Source organism: Chelonoidis abingdonii, chromosome 2 (genome assembly GCF_003597395.2).
Source record: "Chelonoidis abingdonii isolate Lonesome George chromosome 2, CheloAbing_2.0, whole genome shotgun sequence".
NCBI lineage: Eukaryota > Metazoa > Chordata > Testudines > Testudinidae > Chelonoidis > Chelonoidis abingdonii.
Window position 1 is genome coordinate 217,794,526 of NC_133770.1, and position 13,735 is coordinate 217,808,260.

The following is a 13,735-nucleotide window of genomic DNA, read 5'->3' on the forward strand; positions in this document are numbered from 1 at the left end:
TGAAGTGCTTTGCTGGATCAGGGTCAGTATGCTTATTGCCTTGCTGGACAGAACCCAAATGCCACTCCTCTAGAGTTGAATGTTTTACTCTATACTCCCTAGTAAGTAATATTTTCTAATTTATTACCAGTTGTTGTGTCCCAACTCATGGCTACAAACCCTTTCATAAATAAGCAGGGGGTAGCATTAACCTGGTGGCACTGACAGGTTTATTGGTTCCATGAAGTAACCTTGACTATCTGCCTTTCCTGGATATTATATTCTACATTGAATACACTGATAAAGTGGTGACATTTTCACCAAAACAGTGGTTTGCCCAATGTGTAGCAAAATGTCCTGGGAAGTACTAAATAATAATATTTGTGTTGAATTTGAGGAACAATTTTGTGGAAAAGGCCCAAGGTTCCAGGCTACTCCTCGAAACCTTAGTTGTTGCTACCTGGCTAGTTTTCAGGAGTTTGCTTCTCTTCTCACTTATGCTGCTGTATCTGTTGAAGTTAAATGATACCAGTGTAAAGCTGGTGAAAGAGAGAAGAGAATGAGGCCCTCTATGACTTGACTTGAATGGAATGAGAGTCATTTCTTTAAATCAAATATGATTAATCTGTAAAACATTTCCCCCCAACCCAGTATGCAACTGCGGCCGACGTCTTTGTGATGACATAACTGGTCAATGTATTTGTCCCCCTCAAACGGTGAAGCCCAAGTGCGAAGCATGTGAAAGACAATTTTTCAACTACCACCCCCTTGTTGGCTGTGAAGCCTGCAACTGCTCAAGCAGAGGAATAGTTAATTTGGCAAACCCAGAATGTGATAAAAACAATGGGCAGTGCAAGTAAGTTTGCATTATTGAGTTAAACTTGTTATTAATGTTAAAAATGTACATTGGAGAATTCTTGAGGGGTTTGATTCACTTGTCTTTTTACATACTTGCTAGGGTGGGCGGATTTATTCTTATTTTGTTGTAAAGAGATGTATGCAGTGCTATCCAGGGATTAGAAAAGGATACAGACTTGGTTTGCTCTGGTAACTGGTTAGTGGGAATTAAGACTCCTGAGCTTTATTTCTGTTTTTGCCACTGACTTGCCATATGACTTTGAGTATATCATTGAACCCCCTCGGTGTCTTCTAATGGCTTGCCCAATATCACACAGCAAATTCGTGTCAGATCCAGGAATAGAAACCAGAACTCTGACTCCCAGACATGTAGTCTAACTACTAGATACACTTCTCATGGATTCACAGAGTCTGGTTTATGTCCCAGCCTGTAACCAGTCCACTGGGAGTGATCCCATTAGTGTGCTGGGCCCCAAGGGTGCACATGTTTCCACAGGGACAGGCCCATGGCCTCCAAGACTGGGGCTTTGGGCATCAGCGATCCCTGTCTCTCTCCGTGGCTCCCTGCAGAGAATCCAGCCAAACCAAACTCCCCTTTGAGGCTTGTACTGTACCCCTTTAGAGTGCAGTAGTCCCACTGAATATTTGCAGTGACACCAGGCAGCTTTACTTAACCAGGTAACAGTGTATTGGTCGCCTGGTATACAGAATCTGAAAGCCCTTGGGTTAGCACAGAGAGGCAAAGGTTAAGCCAGAGCTCATCCTGACCAAGCCAGTGCAATGAAAGCTGTTATCGAATCCATTTTAGGCTCTATCTCCCTCTGACCCCTTTGTGTGTCCCAGGTGAAAGCTGCCAGCCTCTTTCAAAAGCCAACACTTTATCCCCTGCCTTTCGCATATCAGTCCTTTGTCTCCAGGCTGAGCCATGCTGAGTTCACATCCCCACGTGCCTAAGCTTCCCCCTGTTGGGTGTTGATCGTTGTCTCTCTATACCCTCTGTTAATCTGAGTTGCATTCTACCAGTTCCTAAATAACCCCGTTCACTGCAGCCCAGACAGCTAGGTGACACCCACACCTCATGTCCTGCATTCCCCCCCAGGAGAAGACTTAACCCTCTTTCCCCCACTCGGTAGCAACGCAAAGGACAGGGAAACTGAGGCAAACATAGGCTTCATAAAAATATTACAGAAAATTCCCACTTTGTAACAATACTCCCTCCATAATTCTTAAAATATTAATTACCTACCCCATAAGGTGTTATGAGGCTTAAGTAATGTTTGAAAAGAGCTTTGAGATCCTCTGATGAAACTTACACTCTGTGTCACTGCATGATATTATTCAATGGGACGAAGGTGTGGGTGCTAAGCACCTTTGAAATGAAACCATATGTGTTTGACTGCCAGCACAGTGTGATGAGAATACACTCCTTAGATGTATCCTTTGATTTACATTATATGAAAAACTATTGTGTACAACTGCAACTGCAATGAATTCTCTTAACTTCTGAAGCCTCTTCAATCTCATCACAGTCACCATTCTTTTAGCTGCCTGTAAATATAAGAGAGCCCTTCGTGGCAAACACAAATCTTTGGAGAGGCTGTAGGGTATTTTTTGCACTCTGACTTAATTTTTGATGCAACAAAAGTATTCAAGGCTGGTTGAATTTAACTTATGTATTCATGTGTCACTCCCAAAAATGGAGCATCAGCTGTTAATCCCATGAATGAAGTTTACCAACAAAGCCCTCATTTTCCCAGAGTACAAACCAAAGAAAATACTTCCTCATGCAACACACAGTCAACCTATGGAACTTGTTGCCAGGGGATGTTGTGAATGCCAAAAGTATGACTGGGTTCAAAAAAGAATTAGATATGTTCATGGAGGATAGGCCCATCAATAGCTATTAGCCAGTATGGTCAGGGATGCATCCCCATGCTCTGAATGGCCCTAAGCCTCTTATCACTAAGAAATTAACACATTTCTGCCTGAGGCACACTCACTATTTTGCCAAAGAAGTGGAATTTTGCCTTTTTCACCCTCTTCCTGTGAAAAGCTTTGTCATCTGTCCATAATGGTGATATTTTTCATTTGTTGACCAATTAGAGAAAGCTCACGAGAAGCATAGAATCATTGGACTGGAAAGGACCTCGAGAGGTCATCTAGTCCAGTCCCCTGCACTCATGGCAGGACTAATTATTGTCTAGACCAACACTGACAAGTGTTTGTCTAACCTGCTCTTAAAAATCTCCAGTGATGGAGATTCCACAACCTCCCTAGGCAATGTATTCCAGTGCTTAGCCACCCTGACAGTTGGGAAGCTTTTCTAAATGTCCAACCTAAACCGCCCTTGTCTTATTTAAATAAGCAGTACTTTATGGTGGAAGATAAATGAGCAGTACTTGATGGTATAGCAGAGCTCTCTCTCGCTCTCTCTCTCTTTCTTTCTGCAAAGCACTAATCATTAAACTGCCATGTTACCCATTACATGCTGATTAAAATATTGAATTCAGTGGATTACATCAAAGTCCAAAGTCCTAATTCTATGTGCAAATTTACTTTCTATTATCAGGTTATGAGGGTAATGTACTTAGAGTGTAACAAACCTCCCCCAGTGTATGGTGAAATGCTTAATTGTGCTCATGTGCTGCATCAAAAGCAGCCTATTGTATTCAATCCAGCACTTTAAAACTATTTATTAGTTGTAAATTCCCAGTGCTTGGGTACCCACATGTTCATGTTCAAAACGTGGGTGCTGAGAACCAAAGACATACCACTGATTGCCAAAGGATTTTAAAAACAGTTCCAGCACAGATAAAACCTAGAGATGAAGATGTTAACATTTTTAGACTTCGGAAGTGTTTTCCTGTACAAGGAACCTTTGTTCCCCTGAAGCCCTGCGCTGGAGTTGCAGAGTGAGGCTGTGGGAAGAGGCTAGCAAGGAGATCTGGGGGGGGAAATAGGTCACAAGATCCACATTTTTGTAGATCCAATGGCCTCACCAGACTATGCAGGTCCACTCCAGAAGCTGGAGTAGGGACTATGGGAGAGGAGTTGGTGCTCTGCTATCTCATGTCCAGACTTTGGAGTTGGATTTCATCTTATACCACTCTTCACCCAGATAAAGCCAAGTTACTCAGGCTTTGTGTCTGAGCCAAGTGGATTTTACCTAGTGTGAACAGTTTTGTATAAACAAGATTTACAGTCCAGTAAGTTATATAATCTTTTCATTGGGAAACCCCATCTTCTTGTTAGCACCTGGGGCACTTTGGTAAATGGCCACTAACTCCCAGCTCTATAGCTCTTCTCAATGCAGACTCCTTCCTGGGATACAGCATGCTGGTTTCAGACTCCTGTGTTTGCAGGGGAGCCCTGCCCGCTGCAGATGCTGAACGGCTTCAGAACATGAACCCCAACTTCAACATTTGCAGTGTTGAAAACCAAACCACCCCCATTGGGTTAAGTGACCATTGTTAGGAATTGCAATACTTCTCACAATTTGAGACAAACGCTAATCTGTTTCAGTTGATCCCCATGAATGGTGTTTAATGACCAAATAATCACTTCAGATCCTTTGCATTATTTTATTCCCACCCCTGTGACACCTTTTCCCTACACAGACAAACTTAAATGTTTCTGTTTGTTTTGTTGGTAAAGGTGCAGGCCAGGAATAACAGGGCGACAATGTGATCGCTGCGGTCCTGGTTCTTACAGTTTCCCGGATTGTATTCCCTGTAATTGTAACAGAGATGGAACAGAGCCAGATGTTTGTCATCCACAGACAGGAGTTTGTCTCTGCAAGGTCAGATAAATCAAGATACTTGTGCATTCACAAATATCAGTTTCCATATCAGTGGCTGTTTCATATTTAATGGGTATAATAAAGTGAATTTGTCATTTGCAGTTGTTAGATAAGAATTAAATACAGTTATATCAAAAATGTATTGTAGCACTTGCCTGGATTGCAAATAAACTGCAGTTAAGAAGTTTGTAGAATACATTTAATGTTGATCCGTTTCACAGAGAAAAACTAGTACATTAAGGTACTACATGCTATGTGTGCACATATGTGTTGAAACGCTATGTACATACACATATCTCTGTTTTGCATCTGCAGTTTGGGGGTTTTTTATATCCACCGGGCTTCAGGCTTTTTTTTTTTTTTTGTCATATGATGTAAATGACATTTCAGTGCCCCAGTGTACGCATGATGTTTGCCATTGCTGTGATTTGCATAGACTGAACTCTATAAATGTGAAGTTTCATATGTGACCTTTCACATGTAGGTTTGGAAGAGCCAGCTTGAGGATTTTGGTAAGGAAATTATCTAGTAGTATTCAGAGCTGGCATTGATCAATGTTCATTACTCAACAGTGACCTACAGTATTTCCACTACATCTTTATACAGATCTAGTAGAAAGGCTTCTCAAAAACAACATAGTTTTTTTCTATGTGAAATTGCAGTGAGCTGTATTTTTATATATACCCAACATATCCCCTCCGGGCCACCCAGAGGATTCAGGGGGCCTGGGGCAAAGCAATTTTGGGGGCCCCTTCCATAAAAAAAAAGTTGCAATAGTATAGAATACTATGTTCTTGTGGGGGCCCCTGTGGGGCCCACGGCCTGGGGCAAATTGACCCACTTCCCCCCCCCTCCCACCGCCTCTGGGCGGCCCTGTATCCCCTGCTGATATTCAATTGGGCTGTATACTTAGTAGCTTGAAAAGAGACCTACTTGTTGTGCATGCAAGAGACAAAGCTATGAATAAGTCATTGGCACAGAAGGAGGAGGAGACTATTTCATTTACATTTGGAATACTATTTACAGAAGACCATAAGTAACAATTTCACATTTATATTCTCTTATATTTTATAAATATTTAAATGTTCCTGTAGGAATTTTGTTTTAGATGTCTGGTATTTTGCAGGTTGACCAATAACACATGGAAAATTTTAATAACTTTTTTCAATGGTTCTTTAACAGGAGAATGTTGAAGGTAGACAATGTGACATTTGCCGTCAAGGATCATTTTATTTGGATCCTTCTAATCCCAAGGGCTGCACTTCTTGCTTTTGTTTTGGAGCTACTAGCAACTGTCACAGCACAAGTAATCGTAGAACTAAGGTATATTTAATGTATATTTTTAGTTACTATCATGTACAGGCATGTATCCCGTTAAGAAACTATCAGATTTCTTCCAAATGACAAATTGTGTTTTACTGAATGATGAGAATGGGAAATATTCTTGGGAAACCACTGAAAAGTGTTACGTTTCTCATTAGATGCTTTCTCTGCAAATTATGGTGCAGAATCTGAAAGTGGAAAATGGTCAGTCTACCTCTCCATTTCATCTAGAGCTGAAGCCAGTCTGTTCTAGGTGGCTACAGCCATCAAAGACTTTGTTGAAGTGAGATATCTAGTTACAATGTACTTTTCCAATAAGCTAATGAAGCAATTAATTTGATATCTGGCTTGTAGGATATATGCACTACAGGTGTATTTGAGACCTAGATAGTGTGCAAGAGGTCCTATGGTAATATTCAGCTTGAGCTGTCTAAGTGAACAGGCTCTGACCTTCTTCATTTTCATAGGGAGAAACATGACACAAGAAGGTGGGAGGAGGAGGGAAATTGGGATATACTCATATAACATAAATTAATGGGAGGAATTATTTAAGGCTGATAAGCATTGAAAACAAGGAGCAACAGCCTGAAAATAAACAAGGGAATATTTAAATTGGACACTACAAGAAACATTTCTAATAACAGACAGAAGAAAAATGTTCTAAGGGAAGTTACTGAAGCACTGTCACTTTGGTGTTAAATTGCGTCTCTGATCCAAACATCTCCAAGTTCAAATACAGATCCAAATATTCCTGAACTTTGAGAATGTTTGAATCTGGATCTGGAGGTTTGGTTTAGGCTCAGATGTAGACTAGGTGTAATCTGGATTGTGGCACTTTATTATTTAAGCACAATGGGTGAAATCCTGGCCTAACTGAAGGAAATGACTAAGCTCTCATTGGTGTCAGTGGAATCAGGATATCACCCAATGACTGTAGTAGCTGTTTCTACGGAAACCTGTTGTTGAGCGTGTGGATATTTTGATGTCAGATTGTTCTGTGAGTGATTCTGAGACACATGCATTAATTTTTATTTCTGCCATTGTAAGTCCATATAGCCATTCTGCTCTGTAGTGTAGTGAAAGATGCCAGCTATCTCATCCCAAGCAAAAGATAATTAATTCTAATGTTGAGACTTCCAGCTAAACTGTAGAAGACGTCAAGGCCTGAAGTATACTGTAAAATAATTCTCCCTCTGCTATTCAAATGATATAATTTGATCTGTTTGGTTTTCTTTGTAGTATGGGACACAATCCCTGCAGAGGACACCTACTCCTGTAAAACATTATTGCTCTGGATTTTGTTTAAAACTGCAAAATAAAAACAGTTTTTTAAAACAATAGACTAAACGAGCACTGGTGATTTTGGCACAGGGTTAGTGCAGCACTAGTGCAGGAGTTTTCAGGAAGTAGATGAGTTAGGAATACCTTTTTATACTTATGATTTAAAGGGGGGAAATTGTATATGGACTTAAAATATAAGGCCAAATTCTATCCTTGGTTGTATACATGCAGCTTCTATTGACCTCAGTATGGGTTGTGTTTACATATAGCCAAGGACAGAATTTAGTCCACAGTAACAAATCAAACACCTTTGTGCAGAAGGAAAACAGTAGGCTTATGTACCACTTATGTCCCACTTAAGCCCCTTTTGAGGCATTTTTAAGTGGGACACAAGTGTTGCATAGGCTTTGTGATGTCTGCCTCTGGAGGGGTGAATTTTATCCTCAGTACGTTGTATAATCAATATGGTATGTCTCATAAATGACGCTATACACTGAACCTAGAAAGGTTTTAATAAATGATTAAACATTCCCTAATTTCTCTTTTATATTTTGTAATTAGTTCGTCGATATGAGAAACTGGCGTGTGGAGACAGCTGACAATAACATTGATGTCCCCGTAACCTTCAATCCAGGCAGCAATAGTGTAGTTGCTGATGTTCAAGAGTTGCCTTCCTCTGTGCACAGTTTATACTGGGTGGCACCACAATCCTACTTGGGAGAGAAGGTAAATGACACCTAACTAATGTGTTGTCATAATATTTGTTCTGTTTTTTCGAAGATCATTGGCAGAACGCATCCTATCTTTCTAAGGCCTGGTCTACAGTACATGTTTAAACCGAATTTAGCAGCGTTAAACTGATTTAACCCTGCACCCGTCCACACACGAAGCCCTTTATATTGATATAAAGGGCTCTTTAAACTGATTTCTGTACTCCTCCCCGACGAGGGGAGTAGTGCTGAAATTGGTATTGCCATGTCGGATTAGGGTTAGTGTGGCCGCAAATCGACGGTATTGGCCTCCGGGCAGCATCCCACAGTGCACCATTGTGACCGCTCTGGAAAGCAATCTGAACTCGGATGCACTGGCCAGGTAAGACAGCGAAAAGCCCGCGAACTTTTGAATTTAATTTCGTGTTTGCCCAGCGTGGAGCTCTGATCAGCACGGGGTGGTGAGTGCAGTCTCAAATCCAAAGGAGCTCCAGCAGACCGACAGAGATACTGGATCTGATCGCTTGTATGGGAGACAAATCTGTTCTATCAAGTCCATTACAGAAGCGAATGCCAAAGCATTTTGAAAAAAATCTCCAGGCTATGATACAGAGTCCACAGCCAGTGCTGCATGACAAGCGTAACGAAAAGCCAAGAATCAAATGGAACGCTCATGGAGGGAGGGAGGGGGTATTGAGGACTCCAGCTATCCCACAGTCCCCACAGTCTCCGAAAAATTTGCATTCTTGGCTGAGCTGCCATCGCTGAAGGGCAAAACATTTTCCTGGTGTTTCAGGATATATTCGCAATTACACCCTCCCGTCCCACCCCAAAAGAAAAGGGAAAAAAATGTTTCTCGCCTTTTTTCAGTGTTACCATATGTCTACTGCATGCTGCTCGTAGACGGGTGCTGAGCATTGAACATCAGCATCCCCTTCCCGTGGCAGATGGTATAATATGTACTGCTATCCATTGTCATCATCAGCCCTTGAGTGTCCTGGCTGGCCTCGGTAAAAATGGGAATGACTCCCGGTCTTTCCCGGCAGATGGTACAGAACGGCTGATAACCATCCTCATCATAGGAACTGGAGGCTGAGCTCTATCAGGCCCCCCGTTCATTTCTAAAGAAAAGATTCTGTCTGCCTGGACTATCAAGCAGTGGAGGCTGCACTCCTCTCCCCTCCACCCTTAATTCCTGCCTGGACTATCATAGCAGCTGGAGCGCTTCCTCCCTTCATTTATCTCACTAAAAATCAGTGTTTCCTATTTCCTGCATCTTATTACTTCATCCGTAATATAGGACACTGCCACGGTAGATCCAGGAGTTGTGGAGGAGGAAGCACGGGTGGGGTTGTGCAGGGCACCCCCCTAGACAGGTATGCACTCACATTTCTGCGGGTCTCTGGGCCACTGATACGGAGCGGCTGTGCTCTCTGTTCTCTAGTACACTTTGCCCTACTTCTGGCAGGACTGACTCTATTTTTAGACAAACATAAAGAAAGGATTGACGAGGGGAGTCATTCCGATTTTTGTCCATGCGCCCCCATCCGACCTCAGCGAGGCCTGCCAGGAGCACCCATGACAGCAGCAGACTGTACAAAACAACTGATAACCGTCATCTTATCGTCAATTTACAATGGCAGACTGTGCAATAGGGATGGTAACCATTTCTGCTACCTTGCAAAGGCAAATGAATGCTGCTGTGTAGCACTGCAGTACTGCATCTGTCAGCAGCATCCAGTACACATACGGTGACAGTGACAAGGGAAAACAGGCTCCATGATTGCCATGCTATGGTGTCTGCCAGGGCAATCCAGGAAAAAAGGGCACGTTGCTTTCACGGAGGAAGGATTGAGTGACGACATTTACCCAGAATCACCCGCAACACTGTTTTTGCATTGGGATCTCAACCCAGAATTCCAATGGGCGGGGGAGACTGCAGGAACTATGGGATAGCTACGGGATAGCTACCCACAGTGCAACACTCCGGAAATCAATGTTAGCCTTGCTACATGGATGCACACTGCTGAATTAATGTGCTTAGTGTGGCTGCGTGCACTAAACTTTATACAATCTGTTTTACAAAACCGGTTTATGTCAAATCGGAATAATCCCGTAGTGTAGACATAACTTAAGAGGTGTTTGTTTTCTTCCCCATGGATTCCTAACCCTCCTCTGACCTTCCTGAAATCACAGCATTCAGCTTTTGATGACAGCATTGAAAGTGCAGTCAGTTATAATGCTGGATTAATCATCCTGGTGGATGTTGGGGAGATGTTTCCATGAACTCTGTGGTCGACTCTGTTCCTGGCCTGGCTAGTTTTTGGGAGTTGGTGTTCTTGAGGCAATTTCTGAACCACAGCCTCATATCTTGCCGCTGTCTCATGGTACTTTTTAAGATTCACTGAACATCTTTGGGGAGATTTTCAAAAGCATAAAGGGCAGTTAAGTGTTCAACTGCTGTTGAAAACTTTCCCCTTTATTGTTGATATCCTGTTGTCAGGGCTGATTTAAGAAAGGAATGCACAGTTCCAGGTGGTGTGAATATTAAATTAATGTATTGTTGTTTGTCTGATATAATAACTTGGATTGTATGGCTGTGTGAAAATATTACCGTGTTTTCTACTTAGTAACTATGCTTATTAACTAATTGCAACAGGTCAAAGCATCTTATGAGAACAACACTGTCTGTTCTTTTAATCATCAGCTTTTTTGAGCTCTTTTCCGCTCTTTCTGCTTTCTAAGGGAAGCAGCAGCTTGCTGTATATTAAACTTGTCATCATTCCACTATGGGGATCGTGTTGACCAGTTTACACATTGCTGCTGATTGCTTGTGGCTTCAGTGTCATATAACTCTGTCCAACTGCAGTCCCGGTTCTGTTTATAATGGTAGCTGGCTATACAGCACGTAGATTCAATACTCTGATTGTCAGATGCTGTCAAGGTTTTTTCCCCTCTTTGAACTTTAACGTCCAAAAAGTGGGGACCTGCATGATCACTTTTAAGCTTAATTACTAGCTTAAATCTGGTATGCTGCCACCAGCCAGAAGTCTGTGTCTGGCACACCTTCTGTTCCCCCAAAACCTTCTCTGGGGAACCGAAGACCCAAACCCCTTGAGTCTTAAAACAAGGAGAAATAAACCATCCCCCTTCCTTTCCCCCCCCCAGACTTTCCCCTCCCTGGGTTGCCTTGGGAAGCTTCACACCGATCCAAACTCCTTGGATCTTAAACAAGGAGTTAACCCTCCGCCCTTCCCCCCCCCCCACCAATCGCTGGTGAGTTTAGACTCAATCTCTTGATTCTAAAACAAGGAAAATCAATCAGGTTCTTAAAAAGAAAGCTTTTAATTAAAGAAAGAAAAGGTAAAATTTATCTCTGTAAATAAATCAGGATGGGAAATGCTTACAGGTTACTGCAATTCATTATAGACTTAGCAGGACCCCCCCCACCGCCCCCCAGTCCTGAGATCAAGTTACAGCAAACAGAGGTAAAAATCTTCAGGCAAAAAGAACACATTTACAAGTTAAGAAAACAAACATAAGACTAATAACCGCCTTGCTGGCTATACTTTACAATTTTGAAACATGAAAGACTGATTCAGAAAGATTGGGAAAGTCCTGGGTGTTACGGTCTGGTCCTCTTAGCCCCAAAGTGCGAACAACAAAACAAAAAAAACGACCAACACACATTAACAAATGACTCCCTCCACCAAGATTTGAAAGTATCTTGTCCCCCCATTGGTCCTCTGGTCAGGTGTCAGCCAGGTTCACTGAGCTTCTTAACCCTTTACAGGTAAAAGAGACATTAACCCTTAACCATCTGTTTATGACAGATGCATTGGGCCCCATTTTGAGGATTTAAGTAGTGCATAGACCTCATGCTGGCCCACTGCACACTGGTGAATATCACCACAGGTAAGTACTGGTTAGGGTACTCCTTATTAATTTTATGAGGTTCTCTTTATATTAATTACAACTTAAAAAAGAAAAAGAAGGAAGAGAAGAAATATATACTATGCTAAATGTTAACATTGAAACCGAACAAGTTAAGAGTCCATGCCTCTCTGAAGAGAATGTCATGGTTAATATTTTTTTTAATATAATGAAAGTGTATTTTTATTTTCACTTTCCCCAAAGTCAGAACTTCCTGAAGGTATCTCTTTTCCAAAAAGAAAATCTTCTTTGGATAGAGACCAAGCATGGAAAACCCCAGTCTAAAAAAGTGAATATTTTGGAAAGTTATAAAGAGTTCTGTGGCACCTTATAGACTAACAGACGTATTGGAGCATGAGCTTTCGTGTGTGAATATCCACTTCATCAGATGCATGCATGCTCCAATACGTCTGTTAGTCTGAAAGGTGCCACAGGACTCTCTGCTGCTTTTACAGATCTAGACTAACACGGCTACCCCTCTGATACTTGGAAAGTTATGGGATTGTGAAACCAGAGTGTTACAATGCAAACTCTTTTGTCACCTTAACTATAGTGATCACAGCCAGTGCCTACTAAAATACATATTTACACATAAAGGAAGGAAAACTACAGACCAAAAAGTAACTATTTTATTTATAGTGGATGTGTGTGTGGCATGCATAGTTTGATATTGTGAAGCGCAGAATAAAATGTGTGTTTACTCACAAGAGACTAAAACTGATGAAGCAGTTCTGCTTTATCTTGCATGTCTTGTCAGAAACAAAACCAAACAACTGTATAATTAGACAATGTGAAGTGCAATGGGAATTGGCTGATAAAATGTTGTTACTAGCTCCTTTTGAAAAAAACTGATTGCAATTTAGCAATAGTGCTACTCTTGCCTTTCAGCCAAAAGAGTTTGTTTTACTAATTACTCACCTCTAGAGAAAAGGGTTTGACTTGTGTAGCAACTAAAATGGATTTATTAGTCAAAATGTAGCTCTAGTGAACTTCCATCAATTCTCACAAATTCCTTCCTGCTGAAGAGCAACCCAAAATAAATGGGGTGTTTGATTCCAAAAATTTTGCACTGAACAGAGCTTTGTAGAAAAAGCAGTAAAACACCTGTTTTTACAATCTGGAGAAAATTCTTCTCTGAAATCTGTACAGTTGGTCTTGATTACAATATTGTCCTCTTCTTGGATACATTAACATCAGTAGGCGCTCTGTCTGCATAAGTAGAGCTGAGCTAAGATTTCCTAGTGAGGTGTGGTGTTTATGAGAGTAGGATGGGCTGGCCTAAGAAAACCACCACTAAACATGCTCAAACTGGCCTCTCCTTGGCCATCTTTCCTCTCTGGGCATATGGTTGTCTGTTGCCTCTTCAATTTCATTGTCGGCTTTACTGCTGCTGCTATTGATAAAACCCTCTGAAGACCCTGGGAAAGAAAATGTATGCAAGACCGTCCTTCCCCACCCCCAAAAGCATTTTATGAGGATGATATCATTGTGCCACTGTTTGAGAGAGAAGGTGCAACTGACTTTCAGGAGAATAATGAAAGTGACAACACACAATGCCATAAAATGCACAGAATAAACAAGCTCAAAAATAGAGGAAAAAAATCTCTAAAGTCTTTCGGTTATTGTCATCTCAATGGTTACTTACAACAATGTTAGAACTAAAATCCGCAGATGGAAATACGATTTTCAAGTTGACAGTGACCCTTTAAACAAGAGTCATATCAACTGGCTATCAGAATAAGAGACACTAAAGTGGTAATGATGATTGTTCTATTCATTCTTGTTTTCCAGCAATGCATATTTGTATATTTAGAATACAGGAACAAAGAGAAAGTATGCTATTTACAGTGCA

General features: G+C 41.5%; 1 protein-coding gene across 1 annotated transcript in view; it reads left to right on the forward strand.

The window, feature by feature from the left end:
* The window catches only part of LAMA3 (laminin subunit alpha 3), a 181,878-nt gene that overhangs the window by 106,583 nt on the left and 61,560 nt on the right, over positions 1 to 13,735 (forward strand). The window contains exons 33-36 of the mRNA XM_075062974.1: positions 631 to 835; positions 4,492 to 4,636; positions 5,819 to 5,959; positions 7,802 to 7,966. Coding sequence (XP_074919075.1) covers positions 631 to 835; positions 4,492 to 4,636; positions 5,819 to 5,959; positions 7,802 to 7,966 — 656 coding nt within the window. The remainder of the gene's footprint in view (positions 1 to 630; positions 836 to 4,491; positions 4,637 to 5,818; positions 5,960 to 7,801; positions 7,967 to 13,735) is intronic.